The sequence below is a fragment of the Rissa tridactyla genome, chromosome 1 (genome assembly GCF_028500815.1).
Source record: "Rissa tridactyla isolate bRisTri1 chromosome 1, bRisTri1.patW.cur.20221130, whole genome shotgun sequence".
Classification (NCBI taxonomy): domain Eukaryota; kingdom Metazoa; phylum Chordata; class Aves; order Charadriiformes; family Laridae; genus Rissa; species Rissa tridactyla.
In genome coordinates, this window is record NC_071466.1 from 5,649,085 (window position 1) to 5,675,301 (window position 26,217).

The 26,217-nt window shown below is 43.6% G+C and overlaps 1 protein-coding gene across 5 annotated transcripts in view; it reads left to right on the forward strand.

Moving 5' to 3' along the window:
* Window positions 1-26,217, forward strand: part of TENM4 (teneurin transmembrane protein 4) — a 625,745-nt gene that overhangs the window by 559,685 nt on the left and 39,843 nt on the right. For all 5 annotated transcript variants that reach the window (XM_054222439.1, XM_054222458.1, XM_054222467.1 and 2 more), the window contains 3 exons: window positions 7,043-7,275; window positions 16,610-16,764; window positions 20,515-21,392. In XM_054222439.1, coding sequence (XP_054078414.1) covers window positions 7,043-7,275; window positions 16,610-16,764; window positions 20,515-21,392 — 1,266 coding nt within the window. The remainder of the gene's footprint in view (window positions 1-7,042; window positions 7,276-16,609; window positions 16,765-20,514; window positions 21,393-26,217) is intronic.

Here is a 26,217-nt window from a genome sequence, read left to right on the forward strand (position 1 = left end):
AAGATGAAAGAGAGACTCCTAAATTGGAGCTTTGTCACTAAGAATATTTGTCATTTGGGTTGACTGGAGTTTCAGTGGGTTTGATCCAATCAGTTGCATTCAGGAAGATGTCAACCTCCTGTCACTGTCTGTGTTTGCAAGGACTTCTCTGGCTCTGACAAGTTCCCCATCCTTCTCCCCAGTTGCTCGCCAAATTAGAAGCTTAGACTGTGGAGTTGGGATAGGTTTTTTTGTTTGGGTATTTTTTTTGCATTTGGGATTGGTGATTTTTCTGCTACATGCTTTTTATTTACTGTTTCTTTGACTTCATAGAGGCTGTGCGAAACCAGAAATGTTCATTTTATCCGCATGCCTGGAAATGCAGTAGAGTAGAAACTGTTTTTTTGTCTTATTGCCAGAACATTAATGAAAGGCTGAGCTTCAACGGCATAATGGACTGGCCCAAAGCATCTATTAGCAGGGCTGGGAGGTTGGTACACGAGACCTCTGCACTGACTGTCTTCATCAGGCCGAGTTCCAGCCCCCCAGCTCCTCTTTCACATCATTTTAAGGCAATAGAAAAACTCATTTCTCTTTAGAACAGCCAGGTTGTATCGTTAATGCCCGAGAAATACGCAGCCACTAAAGTGCACCTGCTTTGACAGCGAAGGGCAGCAGCTGAATACCTGTTACAAGAAGAGCTTTTATATATGAAGGCAATAACTGAGTGAAGATATATGGACTGGCCACGAATGCTGCAGATGCCACCAGAGCCTTACAGAGTTGGCAGGGCTTCAGCCTTTAGGCAATTCCTAAAATCTAAGGAATGAAATGAAAGCAAGCCAAGACATGCCTGCTGCAGTGCAGTCCAAAGGGGACGAGTGAGGGAGGAAGGAGGTGAGGAGCTCCAGATCAACTACTCCCATCTGTGACTACATTAAGGGAGTCATCCATGTGAGCTAGCAGCTGTTCTGTGGCATTTGCCATAATTCTTCTTGTTAGGAAGCCTCTTCGTTCCTGAGCCACAGGGAAATGAGTGGGTGTAGTCTTAGCTAAATCTCCAGTGCTTCGAGTTCCAGAAGGTCCTAAGCTTGACACCGTTGGCAGGCAACAGTTGCAAAGGACTGAATCTTAGTGGTTTGGAAAAGCTGCAATCCATATGCAGAAGCTTCCTCTCTTCAGGGGAAAAGATTCCTCCCTACTACGTAGCCTGTGGTGAGCAGAGGTTCTGGAGCTACCAACTAAGAGGCTTGGCTCTACAGCACAGTGTAGGTAGCCAAGGTCTAACTCTGCAACAGCCAAAATGGCTGTGTGTCAACATGGGGGATGTCAGCTAAGCTAAAAAGCATCACCGATTTTAGACCCTCCCAATTTTAGACCCATCTGTCATTCGGTAATAGATTAATAGGAGCTTACTCCAGTATGTCTGTGTATGGCCTTGTCTTGATGGGCTTATAGAAGCTAATGACTTTTTTCCAGGCACGGAAATAATAATTTGCAGTTAATGATCTTTTCTCTGCAAGAACAGAGGACAGCGTGGACAGCAGTGAGGCACTTCTTTCTTGCAAATATGCAAAAAGTGGCCAAACTTGAATATATTCTTCCTTTCTTTTTTCCATTCATACCTTAGAGAGACAAATCTATAAGTAGTGGGAAAGAGAGGTGTCTTAGAAAACTGCCAGATGAAAAGTCCTTTGCAGTCCCTGGGTTGGCTTATGGCATTGCTGTGAAGTTTTATTATCCAGCCTGTGACACTAGAAGAGCTTTGGGCATCGCACACAAACTGAAAACACTAAAAGGCCAAGTGTAAATTCAGCTCACTGCGCTGTGTGGCCTCCTTATGTATTAATCTATTGAATGTCACCCAGGGTAAAAAAAAGACCAGTACCTCACACAAGCTATAATAAAATCCTCTGTTTGTGAGCTGCAGGGTGCTTAGCATGGAGCCATGGAAACACAGACCCGACGAACAAAAAACGCTTGGCTGCAAGAATTCGGTTGTTCTTTAGTCACCAGCAAAAGCATGTGGCCAGCAAGGGGAAGAGGGGAAGAGGGCAGCCAGCACAGAAAGTTTTACGGAGGTGGTTTCATGTCCTTAAACAGAGACATCAGATCCAAAGAAGCCCCAGGGATTTATTCAGATTGGCTGTTATGGGTAACTAACTTTGGTGCTGTGACTGCTCCTGTCTGTTGACCACCGTGGGAGCCAGAGCCACGCTGTTACCATTAACAGGAGTTGTCCTTTAGAGGAGATGGTAGATGCCCTTGCGTTTGAGAAACTGAGATGCAGTTCATCTTATAAGATAAAAGTTGAAAATAAGTCAGACAAATCATACCCCCAAAGATGCTGTTTCTCTCCACTGCCTATGAAGGGAGTTAAGGCGGCCAGTTCAGATGTAAGGATCCACCTTGCAACCATCTGAAGCTTGGTGAGATGAGTCCCCTGGCTTTGAACAGAATCCGATGACAAGGTGCAGTCTGCCATACTGACGCATTGTAGGTAACCCGCTGAAACCAGGGACCATCTCCCTTTTCTTATCTTTATTCCTTAGGGTCTGGCTTCCTACTCTGGAGTAGGAGGTTCCTTCCTCAGACTCCTACAAAACATGGGCTCTGGGCCCAAGAGGATAATCAACCTTTGCTTAAAGCTCGTTCATCTATTATAGTACTACATAGAATCATAGAATCATCAGAGTTGGAAGCGACCTTTAAGGTCGAGTCCAACCATTAACCTAACACTGCCAAAACCACCACTAACCCACGTCCCTCAGCACCACGTCTGCCCGGCTTTTAAATACCTCCAGGGATGGCGATTCCACCACTTCCCTGGGCAGCCTGTTCCAATGCTTAATAACCCTTTCAGTGAAGAAATTTTTCCTAGTATCTGTCCTAAACCTCCCATGGCGCAACCTGAAGCTGTTTCCTCTTGTCCTATCACTTGTTATTTGGGAGACCGACCCCCCCTGGCTACCCCCTCCTTTCAGGGAGTTGCAGAGAGCGAGAAGGTCTCCCCTCAGCCTCCTTTTCTCCAGGCTCAACACCCCCAGCTCCCTCAGCCGCTCCTCACCAGACTTGTGCTCCACACCCCTCACCATCTCCGTTGTCCTTCTCTGGACACCTCCAGCACCTCAGTGTCTGAAGCAATCCACATGAGCACCACTTATTTGCCTATTCGCCCAGCTTCTTATCACTTTCCTTCCTCATGCCTGTGTGTAAGGAGTCACGTAAAGCATAAGCACTTTAAAATGGAGTTTGAATCTCTTAACATATCTGCAGAGCTCTCCGGAAGGCGCTGGCGCTATCCTGTCCGAATAATGAGAACGAAGAAAGGAAAGGGACAGGGCAGATGTATGGGAGAGCCTATATGCTACCTCAAACATCTGGGGTCACTGTGGACTTTGAAGGTTTCCCTGTGCTTTCCCAGCGCGTCACTGTATCACAAGTGTACAAGGAAGCCATCTCACCTCCATTTCACTTTGGCCTGCAGAACTTATGCTTATGAAGCTGTCCTTATCCCCATTGACTACACCATCATGCCCACTAAAACCCACTTAAGTGTCTGTTCCTGGCTAGGGACCAGCCCACCCCATCCCTGCAACTTTGGTTGGTTGCTTCAGGGAATTAAGTATCAGTGCAGCGCTCAGGGTTTCTTCTAAAAATCCTTAATAGCAAAAGGAACACACGGAATGGGAAGTCAGCTTTTCACCCGCAGCCCTTTTCTGGTGGTGGCAGGTCAATATGGGGGATAAATATTCTAAGACTACAAATACTGTAACTGATTAAGTCCTCTGAATAGTAAAAAGTCCCGTCTTTTGTTTTGGTTCATTATCTAACTGAGCAATGAGACAGGATGAAAGGGAAAAAAAAAAATCTTCTCTGCTTCGCCCCAGGCAGATTTATTTCAGTTGCTGTTCAGTTCAGTCCAATTTGCCACTTGGATTTGCCTATTGATTGTGGCTTTAAATAAAAAGCAAAGCCTCAGTGTTCCTGGCTCCAGTGCTCATGCATTATCGCAGATGAAGGGAAGCAGTTTGGGAACTTTTACATTACTAATGTATGTTTATTTAGCAACTCTCCTCCTGAAGTATCTCAAAGTGTTAAACAAAAGCTCCAGTGTATAATGCTACGTGATTCGTGCAAGGGCAGAGCGTGACACCTTCCCGGTGAAAACTGTCGGCAGAGGCCAACGAATTTAAGCTTTTTTGCAGTTTGTGTTTTACCATCCTTGCTCCGAAGCGGTCCAGGTTAAATACTCCATCGCCTAAGCCACCCCAGGGGCCCTTCCATCCACAAAAGCCCTCTGCATGGCGCGGTGTGTAAGAGACCACGATAAGCCATGTTGATAAAAATAAAAAGTCTAATCGATAAAAACGAACCAGCACTTCCTATCACTCACACAGAGCCATGCAGCAGAAAAGATGGAGTTTGTGTTGGGGTTGACGATACTATTAATAACATTATGTTTAGAAAAGTAATTGGATGTCTTAGGAGACTTTTGCAATCATCTCAGCAGGTGAAATCCAGAACAGGTTTTAAGTGACCCAAGATTATTACCATACCACGGGTAGATTCGCAGAATCACAGAATGATAGGGGTTGGAAGGGACCTCCGGAGATCATCTAGTCCAACCCCAACATAAGTTTAACCAACATAAATTTCTACCTCTACCTCTTCCAAAGCACGTTTGGTGGTAAAGGTACGTGTGCCTCTGTGGCATCAGGCTATGCAAAAGATTAAAAATTTAACCAGTCAGAGCTAATTTTTTAATGATTTTGCACTTTGAACTCATGCCTACTTTTTTGCGGCATCTATATTTAGGACATCATTAATAAAACTAAACTCGGGTTACCAGCAGCTACTCAAAGTGTTACCTTAGTATGACAGGTTTTTTTACTTAGTAAATTTAGGTGGAAGTACCATTCAGCTTTTCTGGTGGGTGAATGTTTTGCTTTTACCTGGTTCTCTGGTCTGTGGTTAAAAGAGACCAGCATTGGTTTCAGTGTCCAGTCTACACAGGAGGTGGGATTAGAATATAGTTTTAAGACCACTCTCTTCCACAGAAGGTTGTAATCAAAAATAAAATCCATCAGAGTGAGGCTACAAAATCCAGAAAATAAATCACAATGATAGTGCTGGGAAAGGGGAGCAGGAACCTCCGGTTCTGGCACCATTTTTCTCCATCTTTGGGAAAGTCATTTGCCTTTGCCCATCTGCAAACGGCCTGCTGTAAGACTCTGAAAGCTATGAGTGCTTTCCAGGCAAAGATGTTAAAGAATTGCAAAGTGCCATTAAAAAAGTCCTCCTCTTGTCCACCTCCCATGTAAAATAGAGATTATGAACAGCTCAAAAGCTGACTGACATTCAGCTGGGCTTTGTTTGGACAGTCAGCAGAAAATGCAAGGCCCTGATCAAAATGGATGATGGATTCCCACAGGGAACCTCTTCCACCAGGGTTGAAGCCACTTGCTTAGTGTGAGTGACGTGCAGGTAAATGAAATAATGCCCTCCCAGCCTGCTGTCATTGGAAAGGAATACAGATGGAGACTGAACTGTCAGGCTGGAGCTGTCTTGAAGGTCAGAGCATTTTATTTAGCAAGAATCAGTGTCATTTGTGGAGATGAAATCTGTTCAGACTTTAATAGGATAAATCACAAGGGATATTCCAGAATAAATCAGAAAGGCTTTTTTTTTTCCAAAAAAAGTATTAAGTAATTTGAATGAAGAACCAACTTAGAGCTTTTTTAAGCAGAGAACAATTCAGGAGTTTTTATGTGTCTGAAGAGGGGTTAATTTTCCTAACATAAAGATTTAAAGAGAGAGGAAATTTCTTATTATGAGGGATAGAGTCAACTGTGATCGACACTCAAGTTTCTAACCAGCTTCTCCTGGAACAATTCCACTAAGTGCAAAATCGTGAACTATGGCCTATACGTTTATTATGAATTCTTGGGACCTGATGAGTTTGGACAGCTTGAAGGTGTTCTGGAGAAAAGTAGAGGCTTTTTCCTACTTGGCCTAATTACTACTTAGCCTTTCTTAGGAGGAAGGAGACCTGTGTTAAGGCAGCAGGTGTTACAAGTTAAATCTCTTGGTTTCAGGCTTAGAAGAGGTGCAGCTCAATACACACTAGTAGTAAACACTTAATCTTAATAAAGAAGTTAACAAGTTTAATATCTATAGATAGAATCCTTGAAAGACAATTTTTTAAATTGTGTCTAAACTCATCTGATATTGTTTTTTCTGGCCAGTACCATCGAAAGCTGTCCGTGAAGTGGATGCTAGTTTATTCATTTCTTCAGGCTTGGGCTCATTTAATGTTGTAGTCATGGAGCTAAAAACATTATCTTTCTGTCTGCTCACCCCATTTTCTCAGCCACCCTTCCTGGTTTTCAAGGAAGCAGTGAGTGAGTGGGGTTTAGCAGGGGACTGACATTCGGGATCCTCAGCCCTCCTCCTAGTTCATGTTTTACTTGGGGCAAAATGTGACACTCCAAGGATCGTTTCGTTTCTCTCTTCATTGAGACCCGGCTGAATTCAGTGGCAGGACTTCCCCTAGTCTCCATGAGGGCAGGACAGGACTCTAGGGTCTTTGCTGGAATCAGCAAGAGCACCAGACAAGCCGTGATCTTCAAGAGCGTATCTTCAAGTGCTTTACACTCGGGAGTCTGCTTTTGGGTGTACAATGCTTTCCCTTCACTTTCTGGCACGGCACTAACACCAGTTTCAGGATAATGTCTATATTAAGTAAATTAGGCGAACTCAGGCAGCGGGACTCAAACTGTCGTAGTTCCTGGTGTGATTTGGGCTCAGGCCAGTGAGCCTTTTCCCTCGGTAACTGCTCTTCATGCCATAGAGCACCCCAGGCACAGCGATTGGGAACAGATATAGCTCCGGATCCTGTGCTGTAACGCACCGTGTACTAACATTGTCCAATACAGCACTGCTTCACTTTCCCAGTTTGTCTGCCCTGTGCATTTTTATCCTCTAAAGTGTTTGCATTGCCTCTTGACTTAAGGAAACAAACCATCCAAAAAAATAATAACTTCATACCCTTGTTTTTCAGCCACAGCCCAGCTCATAAGTATTACTTGACCACAGATCCAATCACCGGCTCCATCTACCTCTCCGACACCAACAGCCGACGCATCTATAAAATCAAGTCAACCACATCAGTGAAGGACATTGTGAAGAATTCAGAGGTCTTGGCTGGAACCGGGGATCAGTGCCTCCCGTTCGATGATACCCGCTGCGGCGATGGAGGCAAAGGCACTGATGCTACCCTTACAAATCCCAGGGGTGAGACTGCTTCTTCTCCACAGGCTTTTTTAAAGGGGTCTTTTTTCAAAGGGGCTTGTTTAGGCATGCTGGAGACTGATCTCCTCTCCAATTCACAAAATGCCTTCGGATTTTGCAAGCCCTCCCCAGTCAGCCCACAAACACATCCTGAAGGCTTGCCTCTGGAAATAAGTGGGTCTGTCTCACCCTCATCCAGTCCTGGTTCTTCTTATTGAGGTGGCTGGGAGGAGTGCCAGACCAGAGGGCTGTAGTTACGGGCACACCGAAGGGCAGTAGAATAAAACCACCCATCAATTTTATACCCACTTAGGCACTACTCCTCCGTAGCCACTAACTGTGTTTGGTCCTTCCCAATCTGGACTGGATTCACTTAACGTTCAGTGCACTGAGGCTTTCTTGGCATTAAAAAGATCAAAAAGCTGTGTAAGCATTGCTATATATATAAAATAGCAACAAAACCAGCATACAGCTCAGAGATAAGTAAATTGAGGTTTATACACTGACATTATACATCATGGCATCCAGCTTAAATCCTATAGGGGGATGGATACTAATTCAATACAGGAATGGCCTAATTCAGCACGACTTCACCTGGCTCCTGATTAGCTTACTTAATGTGATAAAAGCGCAGTCAAATGAGAATAAAAGCACCACACAGCCTTCATGACTGTGAACGAAACTGTTCGAAACAGGTTTAGCCAAACATATGCAGTCCTGTGTGCAGCCAAGACTTCAGTCTGGCAGTCTCAAGGTAACAAGCTCTGCATATGGAGGATGTCGCTCCTCCCAGCTGTCCACAGCTCCTCGGGAAAAAAAAAACCACACGGAGGGGGTAGAGATGAAGTGGAAGATACTGCCGGTGTACGCGCCTTCTGCAGTGTTTGTGAAGAAGGGCAAGAAGGACACCCATGCAGGAATGCTTTTAGAAATGTGGCATTTTTGCCTGTTGTATGTCGTCTTGCCCAGTTGTTAGGATTGCAAGGAGTTATTTATAAGTTCTTGGCTTCGGCATCAATGTGCTGCCGGTTTCCTTTTTCCTTCCATCTGGGAGTGGTGGGTCCCTCCTTCCTCACCACAGCAATTTCCAAGCCTATCCCAGCTCTTTGTAAATCAACCCCTCAGCAAAACCTGGGGATCCTTTCACGAGTTATTTCACAAATTGCAGGCAAGATGAAGACAGCTGAGCTGCTGTTTCTCTTCTTGGCTAGACTTCTCAGGAAGTTATTTTTCTTGACACAGAGATGATATTACTGTTACTGATTCCAAGAAACCCAAACTGATTTAGCGACCTTTTGTGTCAGCTCTAGTTGTGATTTTTTTTTTTTGTTATGTGTGGTCTAGTTGTTTCCTGGCAGGATGCAGAAAAATATACCTTGGGAGACTTGCTTTTTGGCAAAAAGCTCCGAAAGCCAAACCGCTACCCTCATAACATTCAAGGGGCTCAGTGTTGTTTCCAAGCACTCCAGAGTCCCATGCGGTGACCATTATATTGGGATAAAGTATTGCCAAAGGCATAGATATAGAAAGGGAACAGCTACCAGTGGTCAGGTTGCGGTGTAGAAATTGTCTCACCGAAACGAGAGGGCTGAGCGAAAAGAAAATTAAGTGACTTGGGCAGAGAGATTCAGGCAGTCCAGCCGATGAGTCATGAGATCAGGGAATCCAGAAATCTGTAATCCAATTTTCTGCACCACTTTGATGTTCAACCAATGCAAAAAAAAAAAAAAAAAAAAGCCTACAACTTTTATTGGACCTCTGTTCTCCCTTGTACAAGATAAGAGGAATATTATTCATTTCCCTACATGGGTGGATGTTGCAAGGTTTAGATGACTTATGTTTCTGCCTTGCTATGGGAAACAGAGCTCTGGAGTTCAAAGCTTTCAGCACTGAAATCCTTCTTGCTGGCAATTCAAGCTCTCATGAGGTCGTTCTTCCACCTCAATCATATAACGGCAAAATGCATGCATTCATTCCTCACAGCTCTGAAATTTCACAAAACAGAAGTAAATTGAGGGTGAAAGAGGAAATGACACGGAGCAAAATGGCAACAAGAAAATAATAATCCAGAAAGCCCACACTGCCAATGGAAAGTTCGTAAACAGCGTTCCCTGATCTCGTTCTAGCCTGAGTTTGCAAAATCTGTTGAGACAAAAGCTTTGGCAGGTGTGACTCACTTCCCATTCACCTCAATAAATGATGAACAGTGAAAAGTCTCACTGACAATGTAATGTCAGCATTGTTTATACCTTCACGGCAGTTCATCCTAGCAGAAAAATCCAGCAAATGCTCTTCGTTCATGAGACTGTATTTCATAATAGCTCAAAATAAAAATGATTTATGGTACAAGTAACCAGAAGTCCTCAGGTTACCCTCTGCTTCCCTATCTTGGCAGGGGAATAAAGACTCATAAGTGAATGGTCAGAGGAAATTAGAAAACGATTCTGTGACTATAGAGATGTCAGCTGGCCAGGGAAGGACTGGGAAAGTTCAGTTCTTCAAGAATCACCACTCTTCACAGGACTCTACTTTTTAAGGATAAAGATATGTTTTTTTGACCGAGGATAATTACTTCATGCAAAGTAGGATTTCTGTATTTTAAGGACATCTTCACACTTGTTTGAAAATTGTAAGGAAAAAAGGTGTCGCCTCCATTTTCAGGATGTTTTAATTAGCTGATAATTGCAACTTGCTGGAAAATACTGAGTCAATACACTCCTACTAGATGAAAAACAGTAATTCTTAAAGGCTGGAGAATCAGTCACGAGGTGTATTTTTGCATCTACCTTTAGCCTCTTGGATCAGTCAAGCATCTGGTCTAAGTAGATTTTTTGGCTCTCTTCTCAGTTGCAAGAAACTGGTACGTTGAAGGTGGTTCATTCTATGCATGTGTCCAGGGTGGGTTGAACCATGTTCTGGGAGTGCTGATCTCCTCCTGGAGACAATAGCCAGAAGGATGAGGTCCCTGCCCCAGCTAACACCATTCAGAATGGTTCTCCACTTTTTGAGCAGCATCCTTTTCTCCACGGTTTTTGATCATTTCTGCGAGGTCCCAGCTCACCTCCCATGAGTTCAGAATGGATAATTTCATAGAATCATAGAGCCATGGGATGGTTTGTGTTTGTTTAAGGGACCTTAAAGATGTGATTGTTTAAGGGACCTTAAAGATCATCTAGTCCAACCTCTCTGCCATGGGCAGGGACATCTTTCACTAGATCAGGTTGCTCAAAGACCCATCCAACCTGGCTTTGAACACCTCCAGGGATGGGGCAGCCACAGCTTCTCTGGGCAACCTGGGCCAGGGTCTCACCACCCTTGTCACAAAAGAATTCTTCCTCATAACCAATCTAAATCTACCTTCTTGCAGTTCAAAAGCGTTAGTCCTTGTCCTATCAATAAATTTATCTGAAATACCTTCTGGATAGAAGTTCTTGTCTCTCTCCATTGAAGGAGAGAGAACTCCCTTTAGAGGATCAGCTTAGACAAGATATTAGGAGGATAAAACCTACCCCAGGAATTTCACCCTTGCCCTGTATTTGGCTTCTCTGATAAAGGTAGGCTAAAAAAATACAGGACAGGTGGATCAACAGATGCAACAGTGGTGGCAGTTGGTTGGTCAGGGTATTTATCATAGCTATTAGGAACCAGTCTGATTCTTCCAATTCATTTGCCACAGAGCACAGCAAAGCTTTCAGATGCTAATGAATTTCAATATATCCTTGCAAATTAAAGTGTTACCACTTTCTAATTATCATCTGCTAATAATGATCCCCTTCTACAAGCAATCTAAAGAAAAATTAAAACTCCAGCTTGTCAGACCATTTGTTTTCATCTGAGTACTCACCAGTGGTTCTCCTCGGGAAAATGTTGTGGCACAGAAATTACCAAGGAGCCTGCAATTAAGAGAGACTGCAGTGACAAGTCTGACACAATAGGAAGAAGGGACATGGAGGGGAGGAGGCATCTCATTCCTTTAGCACCACAAAAACAATGCAAAATGAAGTAATTAATTTGGGGACAGATTGCTTCCTTCACTCTGGCCGGCTGAATGTGTAAACAAAATCTCCGTTGTTCAATAAGTATTCATGAGTCTGACAGAATTAAAAGAAGAAACTCACCCTTCGACAATCTGTTAACATTTTTATTGTCAAATAATAATGTAAAGGCCATTTCAGGGAAGACCAGAGGCTGACCAAGCAAAATAACGTCTCTTTTTGTGGCCAGAGAAGACACATAGGGAAAGGGGCAATGACAGAATGGCCTTTCCCTGCTAACACACCAAATTCTAGTCATAGACATTCAAGGCACTTTCTGAAGAGGTTGCACCTGGACCTGTGCTTAGATGCCACCATCAATTTATCCAGAAACCTCCCTGAACACTTAATAAACTCATAATTTCTACATTTTTTAGCTACGGGCTGCAGAAGTGTGGTCTTTTTGAGGCCAGATAGTTGTTTTCTGTTTTCTCTGTGCCTTTCCTAATCCATTCCTGTCTCTGCCTCCCTCCTTGACCACTGCTGAGGACAAAGCTGATCTTTGCAGAAAACTTTTCACAGGAATTCCGAAATCTTTTTCCTGCGAGCTATTTTACAGCTTGTCATTGCATATGGGTAGTTAGACTTACACCTTCTCCTGTGAATTCCTCTGTACTTATTGACTTTGATTTTCATCTGCCATTTGAATCACTCACTCATTCAGCATCCAGCCAGACAAGAAAGCTCCAAATTTGGATTCCTTTAGCCCCTATTTTTTTCACTTAGAATCATAGAATCATGGAATCTTCATGGTTGGAAAGGACCTTTGAGATCATCGAGTCCAACCATACACACCAAAAAAAAAAAAAAAACAAACCCCAAAACCCACAAACAAACAACCTACAATCTCTGCCACTAGAGCATGCCCTGAAGTGCCACATCTAGACGTTTCTTAAACACCTCTAGGGACGGTGACTCAACCCCCTCCCTGGGCAGGCTGTTCCAGTGCCTGACCACTCTTGCAGTGAAGTAATTCTTCATAATATCTAATCTAAACCTCCCCTGCCGCAACTTCAGACCATTTCCTTTGGTCCTGTCATTATTCACCTGGGAGAAGAGGCCAACAGCCACCTCTCTCCAACCTCCTTTCAGGGAGTTGTGGAGGGCAATGAGGTCTCCCCTCAGCCTCCTCTCCTCCAAGCTAAACATGCCCAGCTCCCTCAGCCTCTCCTCAGATGACTTGGAAGGAAACTTAAAAGAGTTTCCTCCCCCCCTTTTTTTTTCCTCAGTAGAGCTACGTGTGCAATGCAATCACTTTTAGTGGTTCATCTTCTAGAATAAACCCACCGTGTCCCAGTAGCTATTTGCAGCGTAATGTTGTGCCGTCACCTCCTCACACTACGAGGTCCTGACATTCCGAGCAAATGTCATCGCGGCACAGCTCTCTGTTGGCACAGCTCACTGGTGCGATGCACGTGGTGCTGCAAGTTCTTGTTTCTTATGGGATCTCCGACCATCCAAGAGGTGCCAGCGTGATTTCATAACGTATGTATTTCATATCTCAGAGCTTAAAGCTTGGATCTGCAACACTACCTGGGTAGCGGCAGCAGATGTTTTCTCTCAGTAACTGTGAGATTGAACTTCGAGCTGTATGCGGAAAATCTTTAATTCCCTTATGTTCCTATGGAAACATGAGAGGAGCCTCCTGCCAAAGCAAGCCAAGGCCTTTGGCTTTACATGCGTAACATGCGAATTACCCATTTCTGTGCCCATTTGCAGGAGCCAGCTCCCAGCGCCGGAACTGTGCCATCATCAGAAAGCAAACACAGCAAAGTCCAATCTAACCTCTGCGATCTGCTGCAAAGAAACCGTGAGATGCTTCTTTCCCTCTCCGCAGAAGTCATCCATCCAAAGACACTTTGTGGGAGACCAGGGCTCCTTTTCGTAATTAGGTTTGATTCCAAGACAATCGGCTAAAGGCAGGAAGGGATTGGAGCAGTTGCTCTGTGAGGGGCATGTGCAAATGGGAATTTATGGCTTTGACAGACTGAAAACTGTGTTCCCCTGCAGAACATCCTAGGAAATGCCAGGCAATTGAGATTGCTTAGCCTCTGCGAAAGAGGGATAAGCAAAGTGCTCTGTGATAAGAACACATGCACATGCCATTACCCTGGAGCAGGATGATAAGTGGTAACTTTGCTATCCTGCTTCAACTTATTCGGGTGTGCGATCTCTTTGTCTAAGCTGGAATGCAAAATAAAGTTGTGCTCTATCAACTCATCAGAGCTGGCTCGAGAGCCAAAGTACCTACAGGTTCTTATTACTGTAACTGGTTAATCAGACCAGACATCAGACCTCGGCACGGAGCACCGTGAGCGACTGTCACCACACACTGCTGATAAATCCAATCCAATACATATGGAACTAGCTAAGAGAGAACATTCTGCCTCATTTAAAATCACATTATCCAGCCTGCCACCCTTCACTGGCTTTCGGCCTGTCACACAGACTAATGGACAGGCGCCCTGAAAAATACTCGTTGTGAACCTAGGAATGGGTAAGAGCCCCTTGTGTTTGACAAAAGCCAATTAAAATCAACTAAACCTTCTATTGTGCCTCTTCCGAAAAAGCACGTCTACCAACCACATTGCTTAAAGAGCTCAATTGTGTCCCCGGCTGTCAAGCAAACACCAACAAACACTAAAGAACTTGCCATTTGGTGGGCAAAATAATTAGAGGAGCAGTAACCTTCAACAGCAGATGCCAGTGACAGGGGACATGTGCCAGTATCCTGGATGACTCATTGAACGTTGTGCCACCAACTGGGGCAAAATGCTGACAAGATCTCACGGCAGGTAAAGACAGCTTCCTGAAAGCCGTGGGTGCCAGTGAGAGATTGATGCTTATGCCGCCCGATCCCTCTGCAAGCTTTTGACAAAGTGCTAAGATACGACTGATGTGTTTATATTGTATAGCGAGAGTAAACGGCCACCACTGCTGTGTCTTCTCCCATAGCATTCAGATATGCAACAGGTACCCACCGCTCCTCTTCAAGGTCCTTGTTTCATGGTCCCGCAAAGATCAGTCCTGTCTTGGCATGAATTAAACACAGGTACTGGAATGTAGGACTAGAAGCAGTCTTTTGGGTCATTTAGTTCTGTCATCCATTATCTCAGCAATCCTGTCATATAATCCCCTCCAAAATTAATGAACTTCATCTTAAAAGCAGCAAGTAATTTTTTTCCTCGCTGCCCTAGAGGCTGTTCTGAAACCTCGCTGCTCCGATGGTCGAATACCCAATCCAGGTCAAAATGATGCCCTTCAGACAGGGAGATGCTGCGAAGGACTGAGGAAAATGCTGTTTTTACCTCCTAGCAAAAATACACCGCTCCCATTCAGCTCAGTGAGCTGAAACACCAGTTCCCTGACTCCTAATCAACTTTGAATCAACAGTTTGCAGCCCTGCCTGAATCCCTTCCTTTACCTCAGCTCAACGGAGAAATTTGTTCTTTCTCTCAAACAATGACTTAGTCCTGAGGTTTTGCTGCCGTTACTTGCAGGCCAGATTGTCTTCTGTGGATTTCTGTACGACCAAATATCATATGTTTTTCCACATATCATCCACCTCCGTGGCTTCCAGCCCATGCAATAGTTACAGTGCTGGCCAGAGGCCATGATTTTAATTGCCAAAGCAGTCAGGGGATTAGTCCCTGCTACGTGAAAGCCTAAAATTTCTGATCTGTGAACTGCTGCATCTGTGCTTCACAGCATAGCTCACAGTGGATGAAGACTGAAGGTAAATGTTTCAAACGAGGGGATCTGGCTGTAAAACAGCGAAACACAAGATCTGATCACTTCTCGGAAACATTCACAAAGCTTTCTATCCGAAAGAGATTTTCCATCATTTCTGTCACCATGATGACAGCCAAAAAAACATTGTAGTGAGGATTCATCTCACTAACTTAATGTCTACAGTATAAATGTTTGCTTTGGAGATACTTGCTCTAGTCTCTTTTTATAGCCAATGGGGAGGAAAAGGTGTTTCTTGAAGGACTCGTGTAATCTCTTATGGATATCTGCTTTAGGGTGATATGAACTGCACCCTAGGAGAAGGTATTTCTCTCCTCTGTTTGGAAAAGCTCCAGATACTTGCTTGGATGCACAATGCAGATATCTGCTTTTTGCCAAGTGATTGCTACCCTGCTAGTGAAAGAAACCAAACAGGAAGATCCCGATATTCGTATATTCCAAGTAGAATTTTGCATAGAAAATGGTGTTACAGGCTACTACATTCTTTTGCTGTTCCTTTACATTGTTTTAGTGTCTTTAAGACACTCAAATATTATGCTGAGAGGCATTCTGCCACTGTAGGGCAGAAGAGATGGATGACTCTATTAGTATCTGTGGAGTTATTTTTAATTTATACTAGCATAAAAGAGAGGTGAATGGGGCCCTTAACGTCTTATTCCTGCCTTAGTCATGGACTTTCTCCGTGACCTTGTGAAAATTGCTTTATCTGTTATTTTCCTGATATGTAAAATTAGGATGATCACACTCACAGACTGCTGTGAGGTCTAATTAGTAAGTGTAAAGCGCTATGAAATCCTCTGATGGAAGATGCAGAGTATAGCTAGGCTGGGATAAAGAGGATTAAAGGAGGTTATGCTAACATAACAAATACTTGAGAAATGATGCTTAGGGGGAAGTGAAATGGCACATGTCTGCAGGTGAGGAAACGGGAATCGGCACTCTCTAACTGTTGTCATCAGACCTCAAACCCACCGACAGGAGTATGCCTACAAAGGACGTTTGGACAATGAAAGGAATCACCTAGCAGAGTTCAGAAACAGGTGAAATACTCTAGATTAGTAGGATGATCCTAGGAAAAACCCTTCCACATTTATCCATCTGGACTTTGGTTGACCTGATGGATCTTACGCAGCCTTTATCATTGCCATTTATGAAAGATTCACAGTGTCACATTTTCATGGGCATGGCTTAATATTCATACCATGAGCAGTAACACCATGTTTCCGAACATGCCAGACACGTAGTTATTAGAAAATCTTTTCCTTTCAGTGGTTCACCGAATGCCATGCCCTTTTCCAGAAGCGAGCAGGGATTTTTGTATGCCGGTTGGAAGTGCCTTCCATGGAATGGTGCCAATTCAAAGCTCCTGATAACCAGGACTCCCACATGTCCAGTCTCATCTCATCCCTTTTGACTGACGTGAAATATATTGCTCCCAACCAAACCAGCAGTCTTACTCTTGTATGAGCATCAAACCAGACATCATCTTCTATTCATCTCAAAATTGTCAGGTTGCCGTTCCTTTCTGACTGTCTTGCTTTTTCCCTCCCCAGGCATCACCGTGGACAAGTTTGGGCTGATTTACTTTGTGGATGGCACTATGATCAGGCGGATTGATCAGAATGGGATCATCTCAACTGTGTTGGGTTCCAATGATTTGACGTCTGCTCGGCCTCTCAGCTGTGACTCTGTCATGGACATTTCTCAGGTAAGACAATGTTTTGGTTGGGTTTCTACAGAATGGAAGCCTATGCCTGCACCCTATCTGCATGTCCGTGTGCCTCCCCAGGTTTGATAAAGAGGTAAGGCCTCAAGGAGAATTAAATCTCTACATACTTTGTGGTATGAAAATGACTGGGTCAAAAAGAAAGATCCTATAAAGACTGAAGGAAAGACAAAACTGACCTAACTTGGAGACCTCTGGGGAGAGAGATGTTCAAGATGTCCCAGCCACAGAAGAGACTTCTTTCAGAGCTCCTGATCAGCTGGGAGACACAGATTCCTGGGAAGGCAGGTTTTGTTAGGCTCATTTCTCAAAAAATCAGTTGTTTTAAACGAAAAAGACCAGACAGCAGTACTCTTTTTAGTAGGGCTATATGGCATGCCCTGTTATAACAGCTTAGATAAAAGTGTATTTTTTTCCTTTGCTTCCCCCCATCCTAATTTGGCCCAACACAGTTTTAGACCTGAATCAAATTAACATCTAGGAAATACTGATTGGAGGCTGTGGTGCCAAAATTAGCAACAGCAGGAAAACACGAATCTTGAATTGCATCAGATTGCAAATTGGTTGCAGCTACCGTCATGCTGGGCTTTTAAGTCCTGCTGCTTAAAGGTGGAGAGAGGGAAAAAGAAAAGAAAAAAAAAGAGAAAAAGAAATCTCAATCTGATGATTGCTTTGCTTCTGGATGGCGCAGAAGAGAAATCTGTTGCAGCCCAGCACTCAATTTTGTGGGGCACTGGCCAACCTGTCAAATTGTGCCAGTTTAGAGATGGTGTCCTTTGAAACCTTTGTGCCACTTGTTGTTTGCCTGGCTGCAAGAATGTTGCCCTTCCCCTGTGAAAATATAGTTCATAGCTGGAGGGCTAAGTACTGTTATTCAGCCACAATAGATGTCAATGGGGTTTCCTTTTTGTAACTACCTAGATAATTTCCGTGCTCCCATATGGAATCTGTTCTTCTTGTTTTTCCCTCTGATTTGAAAAGATTGTTCTTGCTTCTTTGCAACTGGTTCCCACTGTCCTCAATTTGTGAAAAAGCTGAAATTATGAGTTTAAAAGCTCTCCTGCCTTCTATAGAAGCAAATTTTGCTGGTTAAAGGCCGTCTTGTAGTATGTTTCTCATCTTACAGGCATAGTTCTTTCTTTATCTGAATTTCAGGGGCAATTACAACAAGACCATTGTGAATTCAGGCTTTAAAAATTATTTTCTTGCAGGTTATGTGGGTTATATGCGTACCAATGTCATGTTTAAACACTTCTGAGATGAGCTAAAGTGTATCAGCTGAAGACTCTTTCCCTTCATAAAATGACAGGAGCCGTTTTTAGATTAACCTGTACTGTGATGGGCAGATTAACCACTACTGTTCTGGACAAACGTACTGAAGACAAGTTTAATTTCAAAAAAAAAAGGCAAAACAATCCAAAACAAGCAAAAAATCCAAACACCAGCCTTGGAAGTAGCTTTTCATCATTTACAGTGGCTAGAAGGGCCTTTTCTGTCAGGTCCCTGAGGCTCCCTGGGACATGAGGACATGAAATATTTAGCTACCGATGTTGACGAGGAATGGTTTTTAAGAAATTGAAAATTCCCTTGTCAGTTCAGAATAAACTCTGCTCTTGATGCTAACTCAAGGCTGCAGAGCTTAAAGACCACTGGAAGGGATGGAAGCATGCATTATTAAAGAGAAAACCACAGACTATAATGTTTTACTACAGGAAGGGTTAAAATAGGCCAGGAGCTGAGAAAAGGAATGAAATTTTGCAGAGAACAGGACTAGGCAGAGCTCAGCATACTGCTTAGCCATGAAAATTCAGTTTCACAAGCCCAGCCATTAGAAGGCACAATAAACTAAATACCTTGTATCTGGTTCTTTAAAAAAAAAAGTCAAAAAGGGATTTAAATATGAATAGAAGCATCAAAAGTGAAGCGTGGCTGTGACAGAGGTGTTCAACTACAGGCTTTAAAAACAGGAATCTCCTGTGTGCCTCTAGAGCTTTCCTGGTCTCTTCTTGGTTTTAAATAAAACTAAAGTGAGAGATGGTTTGCTGGACTTGAGCCTCCTCCTCCCAATAGGGTTGCCACCTTATAGATGCAAAATACCCCCCCAAACTTAGCCACCAAACTTAGCAGATGAGAAGCAGCAGCAACTGAGACGATGGATGGTGGAAGAGGACGGTTTGAAACAAAGAAACAGGGAGATCCTGGAATTGCACAGCCTTGAGTGTGCCCAAATCCCAGAGCTCTCAGTCACAGCACATCATGCATTTGGGTACAGAATAAAAAACCACACGGGTGCAGGGAGAGTGGCACAGAGTTTCTCATCTAACTGCTAGATATCAAGTCCATCTGCTCTAGCTTAGAGTTGCCTGGCTGACTGAAAGGGAATATCCAACCAGAATAGCTATTCTTTCCAAGTAGTTTAAAATTTATTTAAAAGCCTGGCTGGAGGTGACCAAGAGCATTCTTCACAGCTGTTCATTTCCAGTCACCCTTCACACCTCTACTATGGGGAAGATACACCATTAGGAAAACATTTAAGCATGGGTTGGTTCCCATCAGCACAACGTTGACTTTTTTTTTCCTATATAAACATGAAGTAAACTATAATAACCAAAAAAGTGCACACCTTACAGTTCCTTATTAAAAAAATCAAATTACCCTCAATTCTGTTGGCAAACGTTTTTTAGGTTTGGCAACTAAAAGAGTAGACTCGCTTGAAAAGACAATGTATTGCACAAGTAGAGCTAGAAATCATAGAATCATAGAATCTTCATGGTTGGAAAGGACCTTTGAGATCATCGAGTCCAACCATACACACACAAAAAAAAAATAAAAAATAGAGACCTCCTCATGTTCAGTCACTTATGGTGTTACCAGTCACTTTTTCAGATTATTTGTGTGTATGAATTATCAGTATAGAGCTGTGATGTGTCACTATTATTTAAGTCCTTTCTTCCATTATACTAAAAAAAATGCGTGAAAACCACTGTGAAGACACGAGTATTTTATTCCATGAACTGAAATTGCCTGAATTTCTCATGAATTCCTATTTTGCATTTTTGCAGCCTCAAGCAGAAAATAGGTGGTTATAACTTAGACATATACACATGCTGACACATCTGCCAGTTTTGTGTCTAACCTTCCTCGTAATTTACCCAGAGGAGCTGGGCCACTTGTCTGGAAAATCCTTTAGTGAAAGGATTATTGTTTTCTTTGACTGATTTCACAGCACTTCACACAACAAAATTCCCAGTCCCTGGAATCAGGCCCAGGCCCTATCGATTCAAAGAGCGTAGCATGGTTTGGAGACGGCAAATCCCACTTGAATCTTTGGGTCTTCGTGTTTACTGCTGCATTCCCTGGGCATTGATGCCCCTTCCCACAGCCCCTGACACCTCACACCGAGGTGGAGAAGCAGAGAGAACCATGGAGCAGAGCAAAAGCTGAGGAGGGTCTACCTCTGCCTATCACCTTGGCTCCCAACACTGCTACGATGCAGAGCGTGGGTGTCCATGTGTGTCCCCCCTCACGTGACGGGGATCTAAGCCCCCTCACTCACACCAGAGTTGTGTCCTCTATGGCCACCATATCAATCAGTAATAATTAGCTGTGTTTCTTTTACCCTTTCTCCCTTTAATCTACATTGAAACATCCTCGTTGCAATTGATTTACAGCAATCATGCAGTGAATAAAGGTCTTGCTATAATAATTTCCTTGTGTTGTTTTACCATTAAGGTTCGTCTAGAATGGCCCACGGATCTGGCAGTCAATCCGATGGATAATTCACTCTATGTGCTCGACAATAATGTTGTGTTACAGATATCTGAGAACCACCAAGTACGCATCGTGGCGGGGAGGCCCATGCATTGCCAGGTGCCAGGCATGGATCACTTTCTCCTTAGCAAGGTGGCAATCCATGCCACCCTGGAGTCTGCTACTGCCCTGGCCGTCTCGCATAATGGGGTCTTGTATATTGCCGAGACGGATGAGAAAAAGATCAACCGCATCAGGCAGGTCACCACCAATGGAGAGATTTCCCTCGTTGCTGGTGCGCCAAGCAGCTGTGACTGCAAGAACGATGCTAACTGTGACTGCTTCTCGGGGGATGATGGCTATGCCAAGGATGCCAAACTCAATGCGCCATCCTCCCTTGCGGTGTGTGCAGATGGGGAGCTGTATGTTGCTGATCTTGGAAATATCCGAATCCGCTTCATTCGGAAAAACAAGCCATTCCTCAACACACAAAATCTATATGAGCTATCCTCACCCATAGACCAGGAACTCTACTTGTTTGACACCAGTGGTAAGCACCTTTATACTCAGAGCCTTACCACTGGAGATTATCTTTACAATTTTACTTATTCCGGAGATGGAGATATAACCCTGATCACTGATAATAATGGCAACTTAGTCAATATCCGAAGAGATTCCACAGGGATGCCCCTCTGGCTGGTGGTCCCCGATGGCCAAGTCTACTGGGTGACAATTGGTACCAACAGCGCACTCAAGAGCGTAACAACACAGGGACATGAAGTGGCCATGATGACGTACCACGGCAACTCCGGTCTCCTCGCCACCAAAAGCAATGAAAATGGTTGGACAACGTTTTACGAGTAAGTGTATTATGAATATTGTGCTGCTGACTTCATTCGGTATTCTCTGAGCCATGCAGGATTGACACAATTTAATACCCCAAGAGAATTATTGTCCAAATAAAATGGCCAGAACAGAGAATATTAGATCTCACGCAAACGCTTCTTACTAGACGCAAACGCGTTAGAGTTTGAATAAGCTCACTCTACCACGTCAAAAGTCAGACAGAGTTTCTGCTGAGTTGGTCTAAATCAGCTCAGTAATTTGGACACCTGGTTCTCCTTAACTGTAGTTGGGACCGGGGATTTAGGCTGCATGTCAGAGAATTTTGCTTGGCTTTGAAAACCTTGGAAGTGTGAAAGTTCCACCAGAGCCTCTTTTTTTGCGGCTTTTCACCTACTTCCTGTGCTGCGGTGTCTTTTTTGAGCTTGTTTGAAATGTCTGATGTAGAATGACAACTGGCAATGACTAATGACAGCTTGCTCAGAAAACGGTTCTGTAATTAATGGACTGCTCGATTTCTATTGTTGAAATTGGCCTCACTAAGCTTTAAAAATAGCCTCAGAACTGTTCAAGACCATCCCTGCCCCAAAGAGTTTTTAAGCTGAGAGAAGACAGGTTGCATTGAAAAACCCAGAAATGGAAGTTTTTTTACTTCTTTTTTGTATGACTGTTAGCAAGCCCCTGCTCATAAGTACCATGAAGACAGCACACTTCTGATATCAAATAGGAAAAAGGTAGATAACTGAATGAAGGGCATCTAGAAGGATGGTCTGCAAATTCATCCTGCTGTTGAGAACCCTTTCCCCTCCCTCTTCCTTAGTTTCATCTTCATTTTCAAGTCTAGCCTCTTTGAAACGCTCCTTTTAGTGCATAATTTCCCGTATGATTTGAATGGTTACATGGAAGTGTTCAGCTACCATAATAATAGACCCATTGTAAGAGTCCAGTTTGGCTAGAATAGACAGTTCCCAAGATTACAAAGAAAAAGAATTTTTTTAAAAAAAAAGAGACTCGGGGAAGGAGAGCAGGCTAAACCCACATATTTGTGTGTTACCCATGCAGTTGCTTTGTTTCTTTCTTTAAAATATTCCAGGCCCAGTTTCAAATTTCTTTGCTTTAATACTCACTGTTACTCCTCCTGCCTCAAAAAGAACCGATGGAAACTCTGTGATGAATCTTTTGAAAGGTTATTTGCATTCCGTCAATGTTCTGCTTGCAATTACTATAGCAATATTCCTCCGCGAATCAAAGTTAATGCCCTTCCATCTCTTACACTGAATTTGCTTGAGGGAGGCTTGAGGGAGGAAAGATAGGGGGGTTTTTCTCTATAGGAGTGGGAGCCTGCTATATTGTCAGGACCATTGTGCTAAATCAAGGAGATATTTTCTTTTTGCAAAGAACCCAATAGTTCCTGTGCTTCAAAACAGATGTAGCCGCGGACAGTGATGCAAACTAAACATTACAGCTAATAATGGTCAGATTTATACCTCAAACATAATCTTTTATTTAAAAGTGTGACTGAAAATATAAAGGAGATAAAACGAGACAGAAGCTAAAATCCAACTTGCTCTGTGGATATATTTATAGCAGTGATCCATTATTTCTTGCTATCCAACAAAATAGAGCATTTGTGAAAGTCATCATTCTGGTCCTTTTATGCACTTCAGAAGAGTCATAAGAAAGCTTTTTAGAGCTAAATGGATGACAGTATTCTCCAGTGGTTAGACTATGGAAATCTGGACTTGAGCTAGTCAGCACTATGTGATAGCACAGCATCACTGAAAATAGAATTAGGACTGTGTCTTCAGAGATAGCTCATCCAAACCTGTGATCAGTTATCCCTATTTAACTGTTCTTGACAGATTCTGATGCAACTTTATAGAACTACAGGGTAAAAGGCTGTATCTGAATTTGTTACCTCAGCCTCCCTTTATAGGCAATGGAGAGAAACAGGCACTTTCAAGGTGAGCTTCTTGTGAGTTATGTCAGGTTTAGGGTGAGATGAGACGAGCTGTATTCTTAAAGTTTCTCTCCACAAAGGTAGTCCAGAATGATTAGCCCACATACGGATGTTTACATTGCAGATGTCTACACTTTGGTCTACAAAATGGATGCTATCAAAGTCATCTAAGCTATTCATAAATATTGCTAGTGATAACAATGTATTCACCTATCTTATTGTTATCGTTAGAAAGCTTTTTATATGCTCAATCTAAATCTTCTTTGCTTGAATCGGAGACTGGCACTTTTCATGCGACCCGATCTGATACAATCCAATCCCATCAGATCCTGTCCTAACCCATCCACTGGGGACTTGGAAAGCAGATGGGTCTGTTCTTCTCAGCAGCGAAACGTGCTTATCAAATGGCTCAAGAACTTGCTCTGTGGTAGCCCTCAAAAGGTAATCAGCAATAGGGAATGGTCCAAGGGGGTTGTTTCAGGTGAATTGGCAGGGATTGATTCTACCCAGGTTTTGCATGCATCATCTGGAAAAATAAAATCTGAGATGATAAAATTAGAAGGTTAGTAAATAAAGGTGAGATACGCATTCGCGGGCAGAAAGTGGTTTATGCTGGAGAACTAAGTCTTGATCTCTTTATCTTAACATGAAGAAGACTGGGACATATCTAGATCACAGCATGTCAGCCCAAAACTATCACCTACAGAGGGACTCAATCTAGCAGAGACAGGGTTGAGAAGGGTAAGAGGCTGCAAAGCAAAGCTTGAGACATTCAAGTTGACAGGAAGGCATGACTTTTTAAGGCTGAGATTACCTAACCAGTAGAGCAACCAACCATGAGAAGCAATATATTCTCCATTTCTTGGTATCTCAGATCATGACTCTGGATGCCTTTCATAAAATATATTCTCACCAGATTTGCATGAGTCAAACTCAATGCAGGGATGACGGCAGGCCATGGCAGGATGAAATCTAAGTTCGCTGATATCCAAGAAGCCAAAGAAGATGGTGTAAACGAAATCAGCATTCGATACCTTCAGGTTATTGCTTTGTGTATCAGAACATCAGGAAGCTTACGTTGGGGAAGTTTAAGTGATTAGAGAAACAGCTGGAAGGTGCTGTGAGTAGTTTTCAGTCCTGGCTGAGGGGGAAGGTGAAGCTCGTATTTCTGTTTTACTTGTGGCCAAGGAAATAAAGACATCAAATCTGACTCTGAGGAAAAGCTTCATGTTTCTCACAGCACAAAAAAGTTGTTTATGGGCTAGGGCAGGCTGGGCACCACTGTTTAAAAAGTTAAGAGTAAACGTAAATCCAGCTGGCAAGTTTACACTGCACCAGTGGGCCCGTGAAGAACATCTTTATAAGATTTACCTTTACCTGACTGTCTACAGAGGACCATAAACCAGACACCCAACATGAAAGAGCAATGGTGTTGCAAGAGTGGCAACACGACATGTGTCCATGTCCAGCATCTCTGGTTCTCCCTCAGTTGCTGCTCTCACCCGGGCATTTCTCAGCCTTTATCATAAGGCTGCGAAGAGCCGTGACACATGGGCACGTTGGTGGGACTCTGGAGAGCAGATAAGGAGGTGGGATACACTGAGGCAGTACTGGGGGTCTACCTCCAGGGCACATCTGGGTCCTCCAAGGCTTCAGGCTGGGCTGACACATTGTCCCTTCACTTCTGTAGGGGGAGGAGACAGGTGGTGTCTTCAGGTGGTGGCAGACTTGCTCACAGCACTTACAGCTCTTCCTTTCACACAGCCCACACGAAAGCCTGCTGTAACAGTCCTGCTCTGTTGGGTTCGGCACTGAGTAAGGTTCAGTGTATAATGGTGTGTAGTTTCTCTTTCTTTTGAGAGTGAAACTTAGCTCCCTGCAGTAATTAGCCTGTCCCCAAAGGCCTATCTATGACTTCTTTGAGGGTTTTAGCATCATATAGGCCTTCTCTGCCTCTGCAGAGGGCTTGACGTTCGCTGTCAATTAATTCAGTGCAGCTCAGCTTGTCCAGTAACTGGGTTAAAGACTTGCCTTCCCATCAAACCTGTGACAGTGATAATCAGCAGCAAAGGAAGTTGATCTGGAAACTCTGCCAGGGGAACAGCTTCTTGTTGTTCAACTCCTCGAGTCAAAGACAAAGGATGCTGTGTGACTACTTGCTTCTTTGTTATTGCTGCTTTTTCACTTGACCTAAAAAGATTGCTACCAGCCTCTACAAAGTTTCTTAGCAGTTGCTGTTTATCTACTTCAGAATCCGGAAATTCTTATTAATATATTTGTTTAAATCAAGAATACAGCAATTATCTTGATTAGCTCATTGAGATGGTATCACTGTACGTTAACTCAATTTCCCTTTGAGACAAAGTCAAATCTTCTATGCATTATTTAGCCCAAATGAGGCTCTTTCTCTTAGGTCTTTTGTGTGCCCAGTTAGTTTCGAAGGTCACCTCCTCCCATACAGAATGAAATACTTACACATCACTGCAGCCAAGCCCAAAAATTCAAAACCTTTTCATGGACTGACCAAGAAGTGGCTCGTGGTTGCCTGGAGGGCGAAGGGTCTTGAGGGGCCAGATCTTCATCTGGGCGGTAAGGGGAGCTTTGACCCATAACGTAGAATGTTGTTTTACAGAGAACCAACTCTGCCAAACCTCACATGCTGTAGGAGCCAGCCGGACTGAGCATGCAGGAGGACCTTGGATGGCTTCCCAGTGACCCTCAGGACTCAGCAGAGGTCCAACCCCAGCACCAGCAGTGTTTGGTGCCCCAGCCAATGCCCTGGTCTGGTCAACTGAGGTACCAGAACTGGGCATCATGGTCAGCATCTACCCCACGGTGAGATGCAGACTCAGTCTGCCTTGTAGTTGGCGTAAAGGCTTTGC